Source organism: Pseudophryne corroboree (assembly GCF_028390025.1).
Source record: "Pseudophryne corroboree isolate aPseCor3 chromosome 3 unlocalized genomic scaffold, aPseCor3.hap2 SUPER_3_unloc_22, whole genome shotgun sequence".
Taxonomy (NCBI): domain Eukaryota; kingdom Metazoa; phylum Chordata; class Amphibia; order Anura; family Myobatrachidae; genus Pseudophryne; species Pseudophryne corroboree.
This window is the reverse complement of record NW_026967511.1, coordinates 1,806,058-1,823,833: the sequence shown is the minus strand read 5'-3', so window position 1 is coordinate 1,823,833 and position 17,776 is coordinate 1,806,058. Positions and strand designations below refer to the sequence as shown.

Sequence of the window (17,776 nt, the reverse complement as noted above, 5' to 3'; positions counted from 1 at the left end):
GGATGTCCACGGCTACAGCGGGTAAGTCTCCGTATCTTCCCTCAGCAGCACCTGCTCCGAAGAGATCCTTCTCTTCATCTGCAACACAGTCTTTTCGGCCTAACAAGCCTAGAAAGGCCAGACCGTCCAATACCTTCTTTAGGGGAGATCGAGTTAAGTCCAAGAAACCTGCCGCTGCAGGTTCCCAGGAACTCCAAAGTCCTCCGCATGACGGTGGACTGCACGGCCTGTAGGTGGGGCCGGTGGGAGCGAGACTCAGACACTTGAGTCACATCTGGGTATCGTCCGGCCTGAATCCCTGGGTGAGAGATATTGTATCCCAGGGATACAGGCTGGAATTTCAAAGTCTCCCTCCTCTTCGTTTTTTCAAATCAGTCTTACCAGCTCTGTTAGCAGACAGCACTGTACTACAAGAAGCTGTCCAAAAACTAGTGGAGACACAGGTCATTGTGCCAGTTCCTCCTCCTGCGCAGGCCACAGGTTACTATTCGAACCTTTTCGTGGTACCGAAACCGGATGGTTCGGTCAGGGCGGTGATATCAGGTCTGGAAGAGGGGAAATGTCTGGTATCCCTGGATATCAAGAATGCGTACCTTCACAATTCGATATGGGTGCCGCATCAGGCTTATCTCCATTTCGCATTGCTGGACTGTCATTTCCAGTTCCAGGCCCTGCCATACGGCCTCTCCACAGCACCAAGGGTGTTTACCAAGGTGATGGCAGAGATGAGGGTTCTACTCCACAAACAAGGGGTGAACATCATTTCATATCTGGACATTCTGCTGATAAAGGCATCGTCCAAGGAGAAGCTGCTGCATTCCATTGTTCTCACAACACGCCTCCTCAAGGGTCATGGTTGGATTCTTAACCTTCCAAAGTCACATTTGGAATCAACCCAGAGGTTGTCCTTCTTCTGGGTATGATCCTGGACACAGAAGTGCAGAAGGCATTTCTTCCGCAGGAAAAGGCATTGGTGATACAATGTCCGGGATGTCCTGAAGCCAGCCAGGGTGTCGGTTCATCAATGCATTCGCCTGTTGGGAAAGATGGTGGCCTCTTACGAGTCTCTCCAGTATGGGAGGTTCCACGCTCGGTCCTTCCAACTGGATCTTCTGGAGAAGTTGTCGGGATCTTATCTCCACATGCACCAGAGAATTCGTCTGTCGCCAAAGGCCAGGATTTCGCTCCTCTGGTGGTTACAATTATATCACCTTCTGGAGGGCCGCAGATTCGGGATTCAGGAATGGGTCCTTCTAACCACAGATGCGAGTTTTCGGGGCTGGGAAGCAGTCACTCAAGGAGTAACTTTCCAAGGACGGTGGTCAAGCCTGGAAGGCGGCCTGCCCTTCAACATTTTGGAACTAAGAGCCGTCTAAAACGGTCTTCAGGCGGCCCCTCTTCTAAGAAATCGGGCCATTCAAGTGCAGTCAGACAACGTAACAACAGTGGCTTACATAAACCGACAGGGCGGAACGAAGAGCAGAGCGGCAGTGTCAGAGGTGACAAGAATACTCCTCTGGACAGAAAAACACGCGTTGGCGCTGTCAGCCATCTTCATTCCAGGAGTAGACAACTGGGAAGCAGACTTCCTCAGCAGACACGATCTCCATCCAGGGGAGTGGGGTCTCCATCCGGAGGTGTTCAAGGAAATAACAGACCTTTGGGGATTACCCCAAATAGACATGATGGCCTCTCGTCTCAACAAGAAGCTTCGGCATTATTGTTCCAGGTCGAGGGACCCACAAGCAGTGGCAGTGGACGCCCTGGTGTCTCCGTGGGTGTTCCTGTCAGTGTACGTGTTTCCACCACTCCCACTCATCCCAAGAATCCTAAAGCTCATAAGGAGAACAAAGGTTCAAGCGATCCTCATTGCTCCAGACTGGCCGAGAAGGGCATGGTACGTGGACCTTCTGAATCTACTGCAAGAAGAACTGAGGCCTCTTCCTCTTCGGGAGGACCTGCTGCAGCGGGGCCGTTCGCCTATCAAGACTTACCGCTGCTACGTTTGACCGCATGGAAGTTGAGCACCTGATACTTGCTTGGAAGGGCATTCCGAAGAAGGTCATTCCTACCCTGATACAGGCTAGGAAAGTGGCAACGTCTAAACATTACCATCGTATTTAGAAGAAATATGTCTCTTGGTGTGAATCCAAGAAGTTTCCTACGGTGGAGTTTCAACTCAGACATTTTCGGCTCTTCCTGAAAGCAGGTGTGGATATGGGCGTGAGGTTGGGATCTGTGAAGGTCCATATTTCGTCCCTATCCATTTTCTTCCAGAAACAATAGGCTGCCCTCCCTGAGGTTCAGACTTTTTTGAAGGGAGTTCTGCTCATCCAACCTCCCTTTGTACCGCCTATGGCACTTTGGGACCTTAACGTGGTGTTGCAGTTCCTCCAGTCGGATTGGTTTGAGCCTCTACAGGAGGTTGAGGTCAAATTTCTTACATGGAAGGCGGTCATGTTGTTGGCCTTAGCTTCTGCTAGACGTGTGTCCGAATTGGGGGCTTTATCCTGTAAAAGACCTTACTTGATCTTCCACAAAGATGGAGCTGAGCTCTGGACACGTCAGCAGTTTCTTCCGAAGGTTGTGTCAGCATTTCATATCTACCAACCTATTGTGGTGCCAGTGGCTACTGACTCCTCAATTACATCAAAGTCCTTGGATGTTGTAATGGCTCTGAAGATATATGTGAAGAGAACTTCTCGTCACAGAAAGTCTGACTCTGTACTGTATGATCCCAAGAAAATTGGGTGTCCTGCTTCTAAGCAGACTATTTCTTGCTGGATTCGGTTCACTATCCAGCATGCTTATTCTTTGGCAGGACTGCCGTGTCCAAGATCTGTTAAAGCCCACTCTACTCGAAAGGTTGGGTCTTCCTGGGCGGCTGCCCAGGGTGTCTCGGCAGTGCAACTTTGCCGAGCTGCAACTTGGTCAGGGTCGAACACGTTTGCAAAGTTTTACAAGTTCGATACTTTGGCCTCCGATGATCTGAAGTTCAGTCAATCAGTTCTGCAGGAGCCTCTGCTCTCTCCCTCCCGTTCTGGGAGCTTTGGTACATCCCCATGGTACTAATGTGGACCTCAGCATCCTTTAGGACGTAAGAGAAAATAGGATTTTAATTACCTACTGGTAAATCCTTTTCTTGTAGTCTGTAGAGGATGCTGGGCGCCCGCCCAGTGCTTCGTTTTCCTGCAAATGTTATTTGGTTAAGTACCACTTTGTTTAGTTGAGTACTGCATTGTTACTTGGTAAGTAATGTTTCAGCGGTTGCTGACTTTTTCAAGCTAGTCTTGACGTGCCTTGTATGTGTGAGCTGGTATGGATCTCGCCACTATTTGTGTTAAATCTTTCTCTCGAAGATGTCCGTCTCCTCGGGCACAGTTTCTAGACTGAGTCTGGTAGGAGGGGCATAGAGGGAGGAGCCAGCCCACACTCTCAAGCTCTTAAAGTGGCAATGGCTTCTGGTGGACCCGTCTATACCCCATGGTTTTAATGTGGACCCCAACATCCTCTACGGACTACGAGAAAAGGATTTACCGGTAGGTAACAAAAATCCTATTATTACAGGAACGTGACTGGGGAGGTGAGGGGATCTGGGAGTGTCACAGTGACATCACTTATATCTATAGTAATACAGGGACATGACTGGGGAGGTGAGGGGATCTGGGAGTGTCACAGTGACATTACTTATATCTATAGTAATACAGGGACATGACTGGGGAGGTGAGGGGATCTGGGACTGTCACAGTGACCACTTATATCTATAGTAATAATACAAGGACATGACTGGGGAGGTGAGGGGGATCTGGGAGTATCACAGTGACATCACGTATATCTATAGTAATAATACAGGGACATGACTGGGGAGGTGAGGGGATCTGGGAGCGTCACAGTGCCATCACTTATATCTATAGTGATAATACAGGGACATGACTGGGGAGGTGAGGGGATCTGGGAGCGTCACAGTGACATCACTTATATCTATAGTAATAATACAGGGACATGACTGGGGAGGTGAGGGGATCTGGGAGCATCACAGTGACATCACTTATATCCATAGTAATAATACAGGGACATGACTGGAGAGGTGACTGCTGGGAATGGGGCATTATACAGTAACACCGGGGGATGTGTCTGGGTGATGACTGGAGAGGTGACTGCTGGGAATGGGACATTATACAGTAACACCAGGGGACGTGTCTGGGTGATGACTGGAGAGGTGACTGCTGGGAATAGAACATTATACAGTAACACCAGGGGACGTGTCTGGGTGATGACTGGAGAGGTGACTGCTGGGAATAGAACATTATACAGTAACACCAGGGGACGTGTCTGGGTGATGACTGGAGGGGTGGCTGCTGGGAATGGGGCATTGTACAGTAACACCAGGGGATGTATCTGGGTGATGACTGGAGAAGTGACTGCTGGGAATGGGACATTATACAGTAACACCAGGGAACGTGTCTGGGTGATGACTGGAGAGGTGACTGCTGGAATGGGGCATTATACAGTAACACCAGGAGATGTTGCTGGGTGATGACTGGAGAGGTGACTGCTGGGAATGGGGCATTATACAGTAACACCAGGGGATGTGTCTGGGTGATGACTGGAGAGGTGACTGCCGGGAATGGGACGTTATACAGTAACACCAGGGGACGTGTCTGGGTGATGACTGGAGAAGTGACTGCTGGGAATGGGGCATTATACAGTAACACCGGAGGATGTGTCTGGGTGATGACTGGAGAGGTGACTGCTGGGAATGGGACATTATACAGTAACACCAGGGGACGTGTCTGGGTGATGTCTGGAGAGGTGACTGCTGGGAATGGGGCGTTATACAGTAACACCAGGGGACGTGTCTGGGTGATGACTGGAGAGGTGACTGCTGGGAATGGGACATTATACAGTAACACCAGTGGATGTGTCTGGGTGATGACTGGAGAGGTGACTGCTGGGAATGGGACATTATACAGTAACACCAGGGGATGTGTCTGGGTGATGACTGTATCACTGTGTGTGTCAGGTTCCTATAAGGTGTCAGGATGTCACTGTCTATGTCTCCATGCAGGAGGGGGAGTATATAGAGGAACTCAGGGGTCTGTACAAGGACGTGATGATGGAGAATCACCGGCCCCTCACATCACTGGGTAAGAGGAGACTGTCATGTATTGTACAAGGGAGAGCAGGTATGGGGGCCCCTATATACACACATCATCTAATAATCACATATATACACTGTACCCAGTCACTGTGTGTCTCCTGCAGATGGGCCCAGTAACAGAGATACCCCAGAGAGATGTCCCCGTCCTCTGTATTCCCAGGATTGTACAGAGGAGAATCACAGGACCCCACAGGAGGATCAGGTAGGTGGGATTTAGGGTCTCCCCAATATACCAAAGTGACCATCACTATATGATCTGTAGAGAAGCTGTGTGTCTTATACACTGATATTATACTGTTTTACCTCAGTTTAATCTGACTGTATGCAAATGTCATTATAGTGGTTTTGTTTTTTTAGGTTGAACGTCTGTCTGATATTAAAATAGAAGATATAGAGGAAGAAGAAGAGACGTATGTGACTGATATAAAGGCAGAAGATACAGAGGGAGAAGAAGAGACGTATGTGACTGATATGAAGGCAGAAGATATAGAGGGAGAAGAAGAGACGTATGTGACTGATATAAAGGCAGAAGATATAGAGGGAGAAGAAGAGACATATGTGACTGATATAAAGGCAGAAGATATAAGGAGAGAAGAAGAGACGTATGTGACTGATATAAAGGCAGAAAATATAGAGGGAGAAGAAGAGACGTATGTGACTGATATAAAGGCAGAAGATATAGAGGGAGAAGAAAAGACGTATGTGACTGATATAAAGGCAGAAGATATAGAGGGAGAAGAAGAGACGTATGTGACTGATATAAAGGCAGAAGATACAGAGAGAGAAGAAGAGACGTATGTGACTGATATGAAGGCAGAAGATATAGAGGGAGAAGAAGAGACGTATGTGACTGATATAAAGGCAGAAGATATAGAGAGAGAAGAAGAGACGTATGTGACTGATATAAAGGCAGAAGATATAGAGAGAGAAGAAGAGACGTATGTGACTGATATAAAGGCAGAAGATACAGAGGAAGAAGAAGAGACGGATGTGAGGGGTGATCAGCAGTGTAAGGGTGAGGAAATATCTACAGATATCGGCACAGGTGAGTAATAAACACTTATTACAGAAAATAGTCACATATTCTCCTTGCTCAGTCACTACAGCAATCTCTTATCCTACACCCTCCTCTGTCAGTACAGACTAATGAGGAATATGTATTTTCTGAGTGGGGGAGTCAAGAGCCATCAGCCTCTATTATACTCCTGCTCTCCCCCTCACATCATGTCACTGTGTGTTACCAGCCCAGAGATCTGACCAGTCTCCTCCCCACACTCTCTGGTGTATCTCATACGTCAGAAACCATCAGCCCCTATTATACTGCTGCTCTCCCCCTCACATCATGTCACTGTGTTACCAGCACAGAGATCTGACCAGTCTCCTCCCCACACTCTCTGGTGTATCTCATACATCAGGAGCCATCAGCCTCTATTATACTCCTGCTCTCCTCATCCATCAGCCCCTATTATACTCCTGCTCTCCCCCTCACATCATGTCACTGTGTGTTACCAGCCCAGAGATCTAACCAGTCTCCTTCCCACACTCTCTGGTGTATCTCATACATCAGGAGCCATCAGCCCCTATTATACTCCTGCTCTCCTCATCCATCAGCCCCTATTATACTCCTGCTCTCCCCTCACATCATGTCACTGTATGTTACCCGCCCAGATATCTGACCAGTCTCCTCCCCACACTCCCTGGTGTATCTCATACATCAGGAGCCATCAGCCCCTATAATACTCCTGCTCTCCTCCTCACATCATGTCACTGTGTGTTACCAGCCCAGAGATCTGACCAGTCTCCTCTCCACACTCTCTGGTGTATCTCATACATCAGGAGCCATCAGTCCCTATTATACTCCTGCTCTCCCCCTCACATCATGTCACTGTGTGTTACCAGCCCAGAGATCTGACCAGTCTACTCCTCACACTCTATGGTGTATCTCATACATCAGGAGCCATTAGCCCCTATTATACTCCTGCTCTCCTCCTCACATCATGTCACTGTGTTACCAGCCCAGAGATCTGACCAGTCTCCTCCCCACACTCTCTGGTGTATCTCATACATCAGGAGCCATCAGCCCCTATTATACTCCTGCTCTCCCCCTCACATCATGTCACTGTGTGTTACCAGCCCAGAGATCTGACCAGTCTCCTCCCCACACTCTGTGGTGTATCTCATACATCAGGAGACATCAGCCCCTATTATACTGCTGCTCTCCCCCTCACATCATGTCACTGTGTTACCAGCACAGAGATCTGACCAGTCTCCTCCCCACACTCTCTGGTGTATCTCATACATCAGGAGCCATCAGCCTCTATTATACTCCTGCTCTCCTCATCCATCAGCCCCTATTATACTCCTGCTCTCCCCTCACATCATGTCACTGTGTGTTACCCGCCCAGATATCTGACCAGTCTCCTCCCCACACTCTCTGGTGTATCTCATACATCAGGAACCATCAGCCCCAATTGTACTCCTGCTCTCCCCCTCACATCATGTCACTGTGTTACCAGCACAGAGATCTGACCAGTCTCCTCCCCACACTCTCTGGTGTATCTCATACATCAGGAGCCATCAGCCCCTATTATACTCCTGCTCTCCCCCTCACATCATGTCACTGTGTTACCAGCCCAGAGATCTGACCAGTCTCCTCCCCACACTCTCTGGTGTATCTCATACATCAGGAGCCATCAGCCTCTATTATACTCCTGCTCTCCTCATCCATCAGCCCCTATTATACTCCTGCTCTCCCCTCACATCATGTCACTGTGTGTTACCCGCCCAGATATCTGACCAGTCTCCTCCCCACACTCTCTGCTGTATCTCATACATCAGGAGCCATCAGCCCCTATTATACTCCTGCTCTCCCCCTCACATCATGTCACTGTGTTACCAGCACAGAGATCTGACCAGTCTCCTCCCCACACTCTCTGGTGTATCTCATACATCAGCAGCCATCATCCCCTATTATACTCCTGCTCTCCCCCTCACATTATGTCACTGTGTGTTACCAGCCCAGAGATCTGACCAGTCTCCTCCCCACACTCTCTGGTTTATCTCATACATCAGCAGCCATCAGCCCCTATTATACTCCTGCTCTCCCCCTCACATTATGTCACTGTGTGTTACCAGCCCAGAGATCTGATCAGTCTCCTCCCCAAACTCTCTGGTGTATCTCATACATCAGGAGACATCAGCCCCTATTATACTCCTGCTCTCCCCTCACATCATGTCACTGTATGTTACCAGCCCAGAGATCTGACCAGTCTCCTCCCCACACTCTCTGGTGTATCTCATACATCAGCAGCCATCAGCCCCTATTATACTCCTGCTCTCCCCCTCACATCATGTCACTGTGTTACCAGCCCAGAGATCTGACCAGTCTCCTCCCCACACTCTCTGGTGTATCTCATACATCAGGAGACATCAGCCCCTATTATACTCCTGCTCTCCACCTCACATCATGTCACTGTGTTACCAGCCCAGAGATCTGACCAGTCTCCTCCCCACACTCTCTGGTGTATCTCATACATCAGGAGCCATCAGCCCCTATTATACTCCTGCTCTCCCCCTCACATTATGTCACTGTGTGTTACCAGCCCAGAGATCTGACCAGTCTCCTCCCCACACTCTCTGGTGTATCTCATACATCAGGAGACATCAGCCCCTATTATACTCCTGCTCTCCCCCTCACATCATGTCACTGTGTGTTACCCGCCCAGAGATCTGACCAGTCTCCTCCCCACACTCTCTGGTGTATCTCATACATCAGGAGCCATCAGCCCCTATTATACTCCTGCTCTCCCCCTCACATTATGTCACTGTGTGTTACCAGCCCAGAGATCTGACCAGTCTCCTCCCCACACTCTCTGGTGTATCTCATACATCAGGAGACATCAGCCCCTATTATACTGCTGCTCTCCCCCTCACATCATGTCACTGTGTTACCAGCACAGAGATCTGACCAGTCTCCTCCCCACACTCTCTGGTGTATCTCATACATCAGGAGCCATCAGCCTCTATTATACTCCTGCTCTCCTCATCCATCAGCCCCTATTATACTCCTGCTCTCCCCTCACATCATGTCACTGTGTATTACCCGCCCAGATATCTGACCAGTCTCCTCCCCACACTCTCTGGTGTATCTCATACATCAGGAGCCATCAGCCCCAATTGTACTCCTGCTCTCCCCCTCACATCATGTCACTGTGTTACCAGCACAGAGATCTGACCAGTCTCCTACCCACACTCTCTGGTGTATCTCATACATCAGCAGCCGTCAGCCCCTATTATACTCCTGCTCTCCCCCTCACATTATGTCACTGTGTGTTACCAGCCCAGAGATCTGACCAGTCTACTCCCCACACTCTCTGGTGCATCTTATACATCAGGAGCCATCAGCCCCTATAATACTCCTGCTCTCTTCCTCACATCATGTCACTGTGTGTTACCAGCCCAGAGATCTGACCAGTCTCCTCCCCACACTCTCTGGTGTATCTCATACATATGGAGCCATCAGCCCCTATTATACTCCTGCTCTCCCCCTCACATCATGTTACTGTGTGTTACCAGCCCAGAGATCTGACCAGTCTCCTCCCCACACTCTCTGGTGTATCTCATACATCAGGAGCCATCAGCCCCTACTATATTCCTGTTCTCCCCCTCACATCATGTCACTGTGTGTTACCAGCCCAGAGGTCTGACCATTCTCCTCCCCACACTCTCTGGTGCATCTTATACATCAGGAGCCATCAGCCCCTATTATACTCCTGCTATCCTCATCCATCAGCCCCTATTATACTCCTGCTCTCCCCTCACATCATGTCACTGTGTGTTACCCGCCCAGATATCTGACCAGTCTCCTCCCCACACTCCCTGGTGTATCTCATACATCAGGAGCCATCAGCCCCTATAATACTCCTGCTCTCCTCCTCACATCATGTCACTGTGTGTTACCAGCCCAGAGATCTGACCAGTCTCCTCTCCACACTCTCTGGTGTATCTCATACATCAGGAGCCATCAGTCCCTATTATACTCCTGCTCTCCCCCTCACATCATGTCACTGTATGTTACCAGCCCAGAGATCTGACCAGTCTCCTCCCCACACTCTCTGGTGTATCTCATACATCAGGAGCCATCAGCCCCTATTATACTCCTGCTCTCCCCCTCACATCATATCACTGTGTGTTACCAGCCCAGAGATCTGACCAGTCTCCTCCCCACACTCTCTGGTGTATCTCATACATCAGGAGACATCAGCCCCTATTATACTGCTGCTCTCCCCCTCACATCATGTCACTGTGTTACCAGCACAGAGATCTGACCAGTCTCCTCCCCACACTCTCTGGTGTATCTCATACATCAGGAGCCATCAGCCTCTATTATACTCCTGCTCTCCTCATCCATCAGCCCCTATTATACTCCTGCTCTCCCCTCACATCATGTCACTGTGTGTTACCCGCCCAGATATCTGACCAGTCTCCTCCCCACACTCTCTGGTCTATCTCATACATCAGCAGCCATCATCCCCTATTATACTCCTGCTCTCCCCCTCACATTATGTCACTGTGTGTCACCAGCCCAGAGATCTGACCAGTCTCCTCCCCACACTCTCTGGTGTATCTCATACATCAGGAGACATCAGCCCCTATTATACTGCTGCTCTCCCCCTCACATCATGTCACTGTGTGTTACCAGCCCAGAGATCTGACCAGTCTCCTCTCCACACTCTCTGGTGTATCTCATACATCAGGAGCCATCAGTCCCTATTATACTCCTGCTCTCCCCCTCACATCATGTCACTGTATGTTACCAGCCCAGAGATCTGACCAGTCTCCTCCCCACACTCTCTGGTGTATCTCATACATCAGGAGACATCAGCCCCTATTATACTGCTGCTCTCCCCCTCACATCATGTCACTGTGTGTTACCAGCCCAGAGATCTGACCAGTCTCCTCTCCACACTCTCTGGTGTATCTCATACATCAGGAGCCATCAGTCCCTATTATACTCCTGCTCTCCCCCTCACATCATGTCACTGTATGTTACCAGCCCAGAGATCTGACCAGTCTACTCCCCACACTCTCTGGTGTATCTCATACATCAGGAGCCATCAGCCCCTATTATACTCCTGCTCTCCCCCTCACATCATATCACTGTGTGTTACCAGCCCAGAGATCTGACCAGTCTCCTCCCCACACTCTGTGGTGTATCTCATACATCAGGAGACATCAGCCCCTATTATACTCCTGCTCTCCCCCTCACATCATGTCACTGTGTGTTACCAGCCCAGAGATCTGACCAGTCTCCTCCCCACACTCTGTGGTGTATCTCATACATCAGGAGACATCAGCCCCTATTATACTGCTGCTCTCCCCCTCACATCATGTCACTGTGTTACCAGCACAGAGATCTGACCAGTCTCCTCCCCACACTCTCTGGTGTATCTCATACATCAGGAGCCATCAGCCTCTATTATACTCCTGCTCTCCTCATCCATCAGCCCCTATTATACTCCTGCTCTCCCCTCACATCATGTCACTGTGTGTTACCCGCCCAGATATCTGACCAGTCTCCTCCCCACACTCTCTGGTGTATCTCATACATCAGGAACCATCAGCCCCAATTGTACTCCTGCTCTCCCCCTCACATCATGTCACTGTGTTACCAGCACAGAGATCTGACCAGTCTCCTACCCACACTCTCTGGTGTATCTCATACATCAGCAGCCGTCAGCCCCTATTATACTCCTGCTCTCCCCCTCACATTATGTCACTGTGTGTTACCAGCCCAGAGATCTGACCATTCTCCTCCCCACACTCTCTGGTGCATCTTATACATCAGGAGCCATCAGCCCCTATAATACTCCTGCTCTCTTCCTCACATCATGTCACTGTGTGTTACCAGCCCAGAGATCTGACCAGTCTCCTCCCCACACTCTCTGGTGTATCTCATACATATGGAGCCATCAGCCCCTATTATACTCCTGCTCTCCCCCTCACATCATGTTACTGTGTGTTACCAGCCCAGAGATCTGACCAGTCTCCTCCCCACACTCTCTGGTGTATCTCATACATCAGGAGCCATCAGCCCCTATTATACTCCTGCTATCCTCATCCATCAGCCCCTATAATACTCCTGCTCTCTTCCTCACATCATGTCACTGTGTGTTACCAGCCCAGAGATCTGACCAGTCTCCTCCCCACACTCTCTGGTGTATCTCATACATATGGAGCCATCAGCCCCTATTATACTCCTGCTCTCCCCCTCACATCATGTCACTGTGTGTTACCAGCCCAGAGATCTGACCAGTCTCCTCTCCACACTCTCTGGTGTATCTCATACATCAGGAGCCATCAGTCCCTATTATACTCCTGCTCTCCCCCTCACATCATGTCACTGTATGTTACCACCCCAGAGATCTGACCAGTCTACTCCCCACACTCTCTGGTGTATCTCATACATCAGGAGCCATTAGCCCCTATTATACTCCTGCTCTCCTCCTCACATCATGTCACTGTGTTACCAGCCCAGAGATCTGACCAGTCTCCTCCCCACACTCTCTGGTGTATCTCATACATCAGGAGCCATCAGCCCCTATTATACTCCTGCTCTCCCCCTCACATCATGTCACTGTGTGTTACCAGCCCAGAGATCTGACCAGTCTCCTCCCCACACTCTCTGGTGTATCTCATACATCAGGAGTCATCAGCCCCTATTATACTGCTGCTCTCCCCCTCACATCATGTCACTGTGTTACCAGCACAGAGATCTGACCAGTCTCCTCCCCACACTCTCTGGTGTATCTCATACATCAGGAGCCATCAGCCTCTATTATACTCCTGCTCTCCTCATCCATCAGCCCCTATTATACTCCTGCTCTCCCCTCACATCATGTCACTGTTACCCGCCCAGATATCTGACCAGTCTCCTCCCCACACTCTCTGGTCTATCTCATACATCAGCAGCCATCATCCCCTATTATACTCCTGCTCTCCCCCTCACATTATGTCACTGTGTGTCACCAGCCCAGAGATCTGACCAGTCTCCTCCCCACACTCTCTGGTGTATCTCATACATCAGGAGACATCAGCCCCTATTATACTGCTGCTCTCCCCCTCACATCATGTCACTGTGTTACCAGCACAGAGATCTGACCAGTCTCCTCCCCACACTCTCTGGTGTATCTCATACATCAGGAGCCATCAGCCCCTATTATACTCCTGCTCTCCCCCTCACATCATGTCACTGTGTTACCAGCCCAGAGATCTGACCAGTCTCCTCCCCACACTCTCTGGTGTATCTCATACATCAGGAGCCATCAGCCTCTATTATACTCCTGCTCTCCTCATCCATCAGCCCCTATTATACTCCTGCTCTCCCCTCACATCATGTCACTGTGTGTTACCCGCCCAGATATCTGACCAGTCTCCTCCCCACACTCTCTGCTGTATCTCATACATCAGGAGCCATCAGCCCCTATTATACTCCTGCTCTCCCCCTCACATCATGTCACTGTGTTACCAGCACAGAGATCTGACCAGTCTCCTCCCCACACTCTCTGGTGTATCTCATACATCAGCAGCCATCATCCCCTATTATACTCCTGCTCTCCCCCTCACATTATGTCACTGTGTGTTACCAGCCCAGAGATCTGACCAGTCTCCTCCCCACACTCTCTGGTTTATCTCATACATCAGCAGCCATCAGCCCCTATTATACTCCTGCTCTCCCCCTCACATTATGTCACTGTGTGTTACCAGCCCAGAGATCTGATCAGTCTCCTCCCCAAACTCTCTGGTGTATCTCATACATCAGGAGACATCAGCCCCTATTATACTCCTGCTCTCCCCTCACATCATGTCACTGTATGTTACCAGCCCAGAGATCTGACCAGTCTCCTCCCCACACTCTCTGGTGTATCTCATACATCAGCAGCCATCAGCCCCTATTATACTCCTGCTCTCCCCCTCACATCATGTCACTGTGTTACCAGCCCAGAGATCTGACCAGTCTCCTCCCCACACTCTCTGGTGTATCTCATACATCAGGAGACATCAGCCCCTATTATACTCCTGCTCTCCACCTCACATCATGTCACTGTGTTACCAGCCCAGAGATCTGACCAGTCTCCTCCCCACACTCTCTGGTGTATCTCATACATCAGGAGCCATCAGCCCCTATTATACTCCTGCTCTCCCCCTCACATTATGTCACTGTGTGTTACCAGCCCAGAGATCTGACCAGTCTCCTCCCCACACTCTCTGGTGTATCTCATACATCAGGAGACATCAGCCCCTATTATACTCCTGCTCTCCCCCTCACATCATGTCACTGTGTGTTACCCGCCCAGAGATCTGACCAGTCTCCTCCCCACACTCTCTGGTGTATCTCATACATCAGGAGCCATCAGCCCCTATTATACTCCTGCTCTCCCCCTCACATTATGTCACTGTGTGTTACCAGCCCAGAGATCTGACCAGTCTCCTCCCCACACTCTCTGGTGTATCTCATACATCAGGAGACATCAGCCCCTATTATACTGCTGCTCTCCCCCTCACATCATGTCACTGTGTTACCAGCACAGAGATCTGACCAGTCTCCTCCCCACACTCTCTGGTGTATCTCATACATCAGGAGCCATCAGCCTCTATTATACTCCTGCTCTCCTCATCCATCAGCCCCTATTATACTCCTGCTCTCCCCTCACATCATGTCACTGTGTATTACCCGCCCAGATATCTGACCAGTCTCCTCCCCACACTCTCTGGTGTATCTCATACATCAGGAGCCATCAGCCCCAATTGTACTCCTGCTCTCCCCCTCACATCATGTCACTGTGTTACCAGCACAGAGATCTGACCAGTCTCCTACCCACACTCTCTGGTGTATCTCATACATCAGCAGCCGTCAGCCCCTATTATACTCCTGCTCTCCCCCTCACATTATGTCACTGTGTGTTACCAGCCCAGAGATCTGACCAGTCTACTCCCCACACTCTCTGGTGCATCTTATACATCAGGAGCCATCAGCCCCTATAATACTCCTGCTCTCTTCCTCACATCATGTCACTGTGTGTTACCAGCCCAGAGATCTGACCAGTCTCCTCCCCACACTCTCTGGTGTATCTCATACATATGGAGCCATCAGCCCCTATTATACTCCTGCTCTCCCCCTCACATCATGTTACTGTGTGTTACCAGCCCAGAGATCTGACCAGTCTCCTCCCCACACTCTCTGGTGTATCTCATACATCAGGAGCCATCAGCCCCTACTATATTCCTGTTCTCCCCCTCACATCATGTCACTGTGTGTTACCAGCCCAGAGGTCTGACCATTCTCCTCCCCACACTCTCTGGTGCATCTTATACATCAGGAGCCATCAGCCCCTATTATACTCCTGCTATCCTCATCCATCAGCCCCTATTATACTGCTGCTCTCCCCCTCACATCATGTCACTGTGTGTTACCAGCCCAGAGATCTGACCAGTCTCCTCTCCACACTCTCTGGTGTATCTCATACATCAGGAGCCATCAGTCCCTATTATACTCCTGCTCTCCCCCTCACATCATGTCACTGTATGTTACCAGCCCAGAGATCTGACCAGTCTACTCCCCACACTCTCTGGTGTATCTCATACATCAGGAGCCATTAGCCCCTATTATACTCCTGCTCTCCTCCTCACATCATGTCACTGTGTTACCAGCCCAGAGATCTGACCAGTCTCCTCCCCACACTCTCTGGTGTATCTCATACATCAGGAGCCATCAGCCCCTATTATACTCCTGCTCTCCCCCTCACATCATATCACTGTGTGTTACCAGCCCAGAGATCTGACCAGTCTCCTCCCCACACTCTGTGGTGTATCTCATACATCAGGAGACATCAGCCCCTATTATACTCCTGCTCTCCCCCTCACATCATGTCACTGTGTGTTACCAGCCCAGAGATCTGACCAGTCTCCTCCCCACACTCTGTGGTGTATCTCATACATCAGGAGACATCAGCCCCTATTATACTGCTGCTCTCCCCCTCACATCATGTCACTGTGTTACCAGCACAGAGATCTGACCAGTCTCCTCCCCACACTCTCTGGTGTATCTCATACATCAGGAGCCATCAGCCTCTATTATACTCCTGCTCTCCTCATCCATCAGCCCCTATTATACTCCTGCTCTCCCCTCACATCATGTCACTGTGTGTTACCCGCCCAGATATCTGACCAGTCTGCTCCCCACACTCTCTGGTGTATCTCATACATCAGGAACCATCAGCCCCAATTGTACTCCTGCTCTCCCCCTCACATCATGTCACTGTGTTACCAGCACAGAGATCTGACCAGTCTCCTACCCACACTCTCTGGTGTATCTCATACATCAGCAGCCGTCAGCCCCTATTATACTCCTGCTCTCCCCCTCACATTATGTCACTGTGTGTTACCAGCCCAGAGATCTGACCAGTCTCCTCCCCACACTCTCTGGTGTATCTCATACATCAGGAGACATCAGCCCCTATTATACTCCTGCTCTCCCCCTCACATCATGTCACTGTGTGTTACCCGCCCAGAGATCTGACCAGTCTCCTCCCCACACTCTCTGGTGTATCTCATACATCAGGAGCCATCAGCCCCTATTATACTCCTGCTCTCCCCCTCACATTATGTCACTGTGTGTTACCAGCCCAGAGATCTGACCAGTCTCCTCCCCACACTCTCTGGTGTATCTCATACATCAGGAGACATCAGCCCCTATTATACTGCTGCTCTCCCCCTCACATCATGTCACTGTGTTACCAGCACAGAGATCTGACCAGTCTCCTCCCCACACTCTCTGGTGTATCTCATACATCAGGAGCCATCAGCCTCTATTATACTCCTGCTCTCCTCATCCATCAGCCCCTATTATACTCCTGCTCTCCCCTCACATCATGTCACTGTGTATTACCCGCCCAGATATCTGACCAGTCTCCTCCCCACACTCTCTGGTGTATCTCATACATCAGGAGCCATCAGCCCCAATTGTACTCCTGCTCTCCCCCTCACATCATGTCACTGTGTTACCAGCACAGAGATCTGACCAGTCTCCTACCCACACTCTCTGGTGTATCTCATACATCAGCAGCCGTCAGCCCCTATTATACTCCTGCTCTCCCCCTCACATTATGTCACTGTGTGTTACCAGCCCAGAGATCTGACCAGTCTCCTCCCCACACTCTCTGGTGTATCTCATACATCAGGAGCCATCAGCCCCAATTGTACTCCTGCTCTCCCCCTCACATCATGTCACTGTGTTACCAGCACAGAGATCTGACCAGTCTCCTCCCCACACTCTCTGGTGCATCTTATACATCAGGAGCCATCAGCCCCTATAATACTCCTGCTCTCTTCCTCACATCATGTCACTGTGTGTTACCAGCCCAGAGATCTGACCAGTCTCCTCCCCACACTCTCTGGTGTATCTCATACATATGGAGCCATCAGCCCCTATTATACTCCTGCTCTCCCCCTCACATCATGTTACTGTGTGTTACCAGCCCAGAGATCTGACCAGTCTCCTCCCCACACTCTCTGGTGTATCTCATACATCAGGAGCCATCAGCCCCTACTATATTC

The 17,776-nt window shown here is 50.1% G+C and overlaps 1 protein-coding gene across 3 annotated transcripts in view; it reads left to right on the top strand.

Annotated features, from left to right (window-relative positions):
* Positions 1 to 17,776, top strand: part of LOC134983738 (zinc finger protein 271-like) — a 202,504-nt gene that overhangs the window by 23,353 nt on the left and 161,375 nt on the right. For 2 of the 3 annotated variants that reach the window (XM_063949384.1, XM_063949383.1), the window contains exons 2-4: positions 5,069 to 5,186; positions 5,266 to 5,363; positions 5,519 to 6,206. In XM_063949384.1, the coding sequence (XP_063805454.1) occupies positions 5,069 to 5,186; positions 5,266 to 5,363; positions 5,519 to 6,206 (904 nt within the window). The remainder of the gene's footprint in view (positions 1 to 5,068; positions 5,187 to 5,265; positions 5,364 to 5,518; positions 6,207 to 17,776) is intronic. The other variant, XM_063949385.1, reaches the window with a different exon arrangement.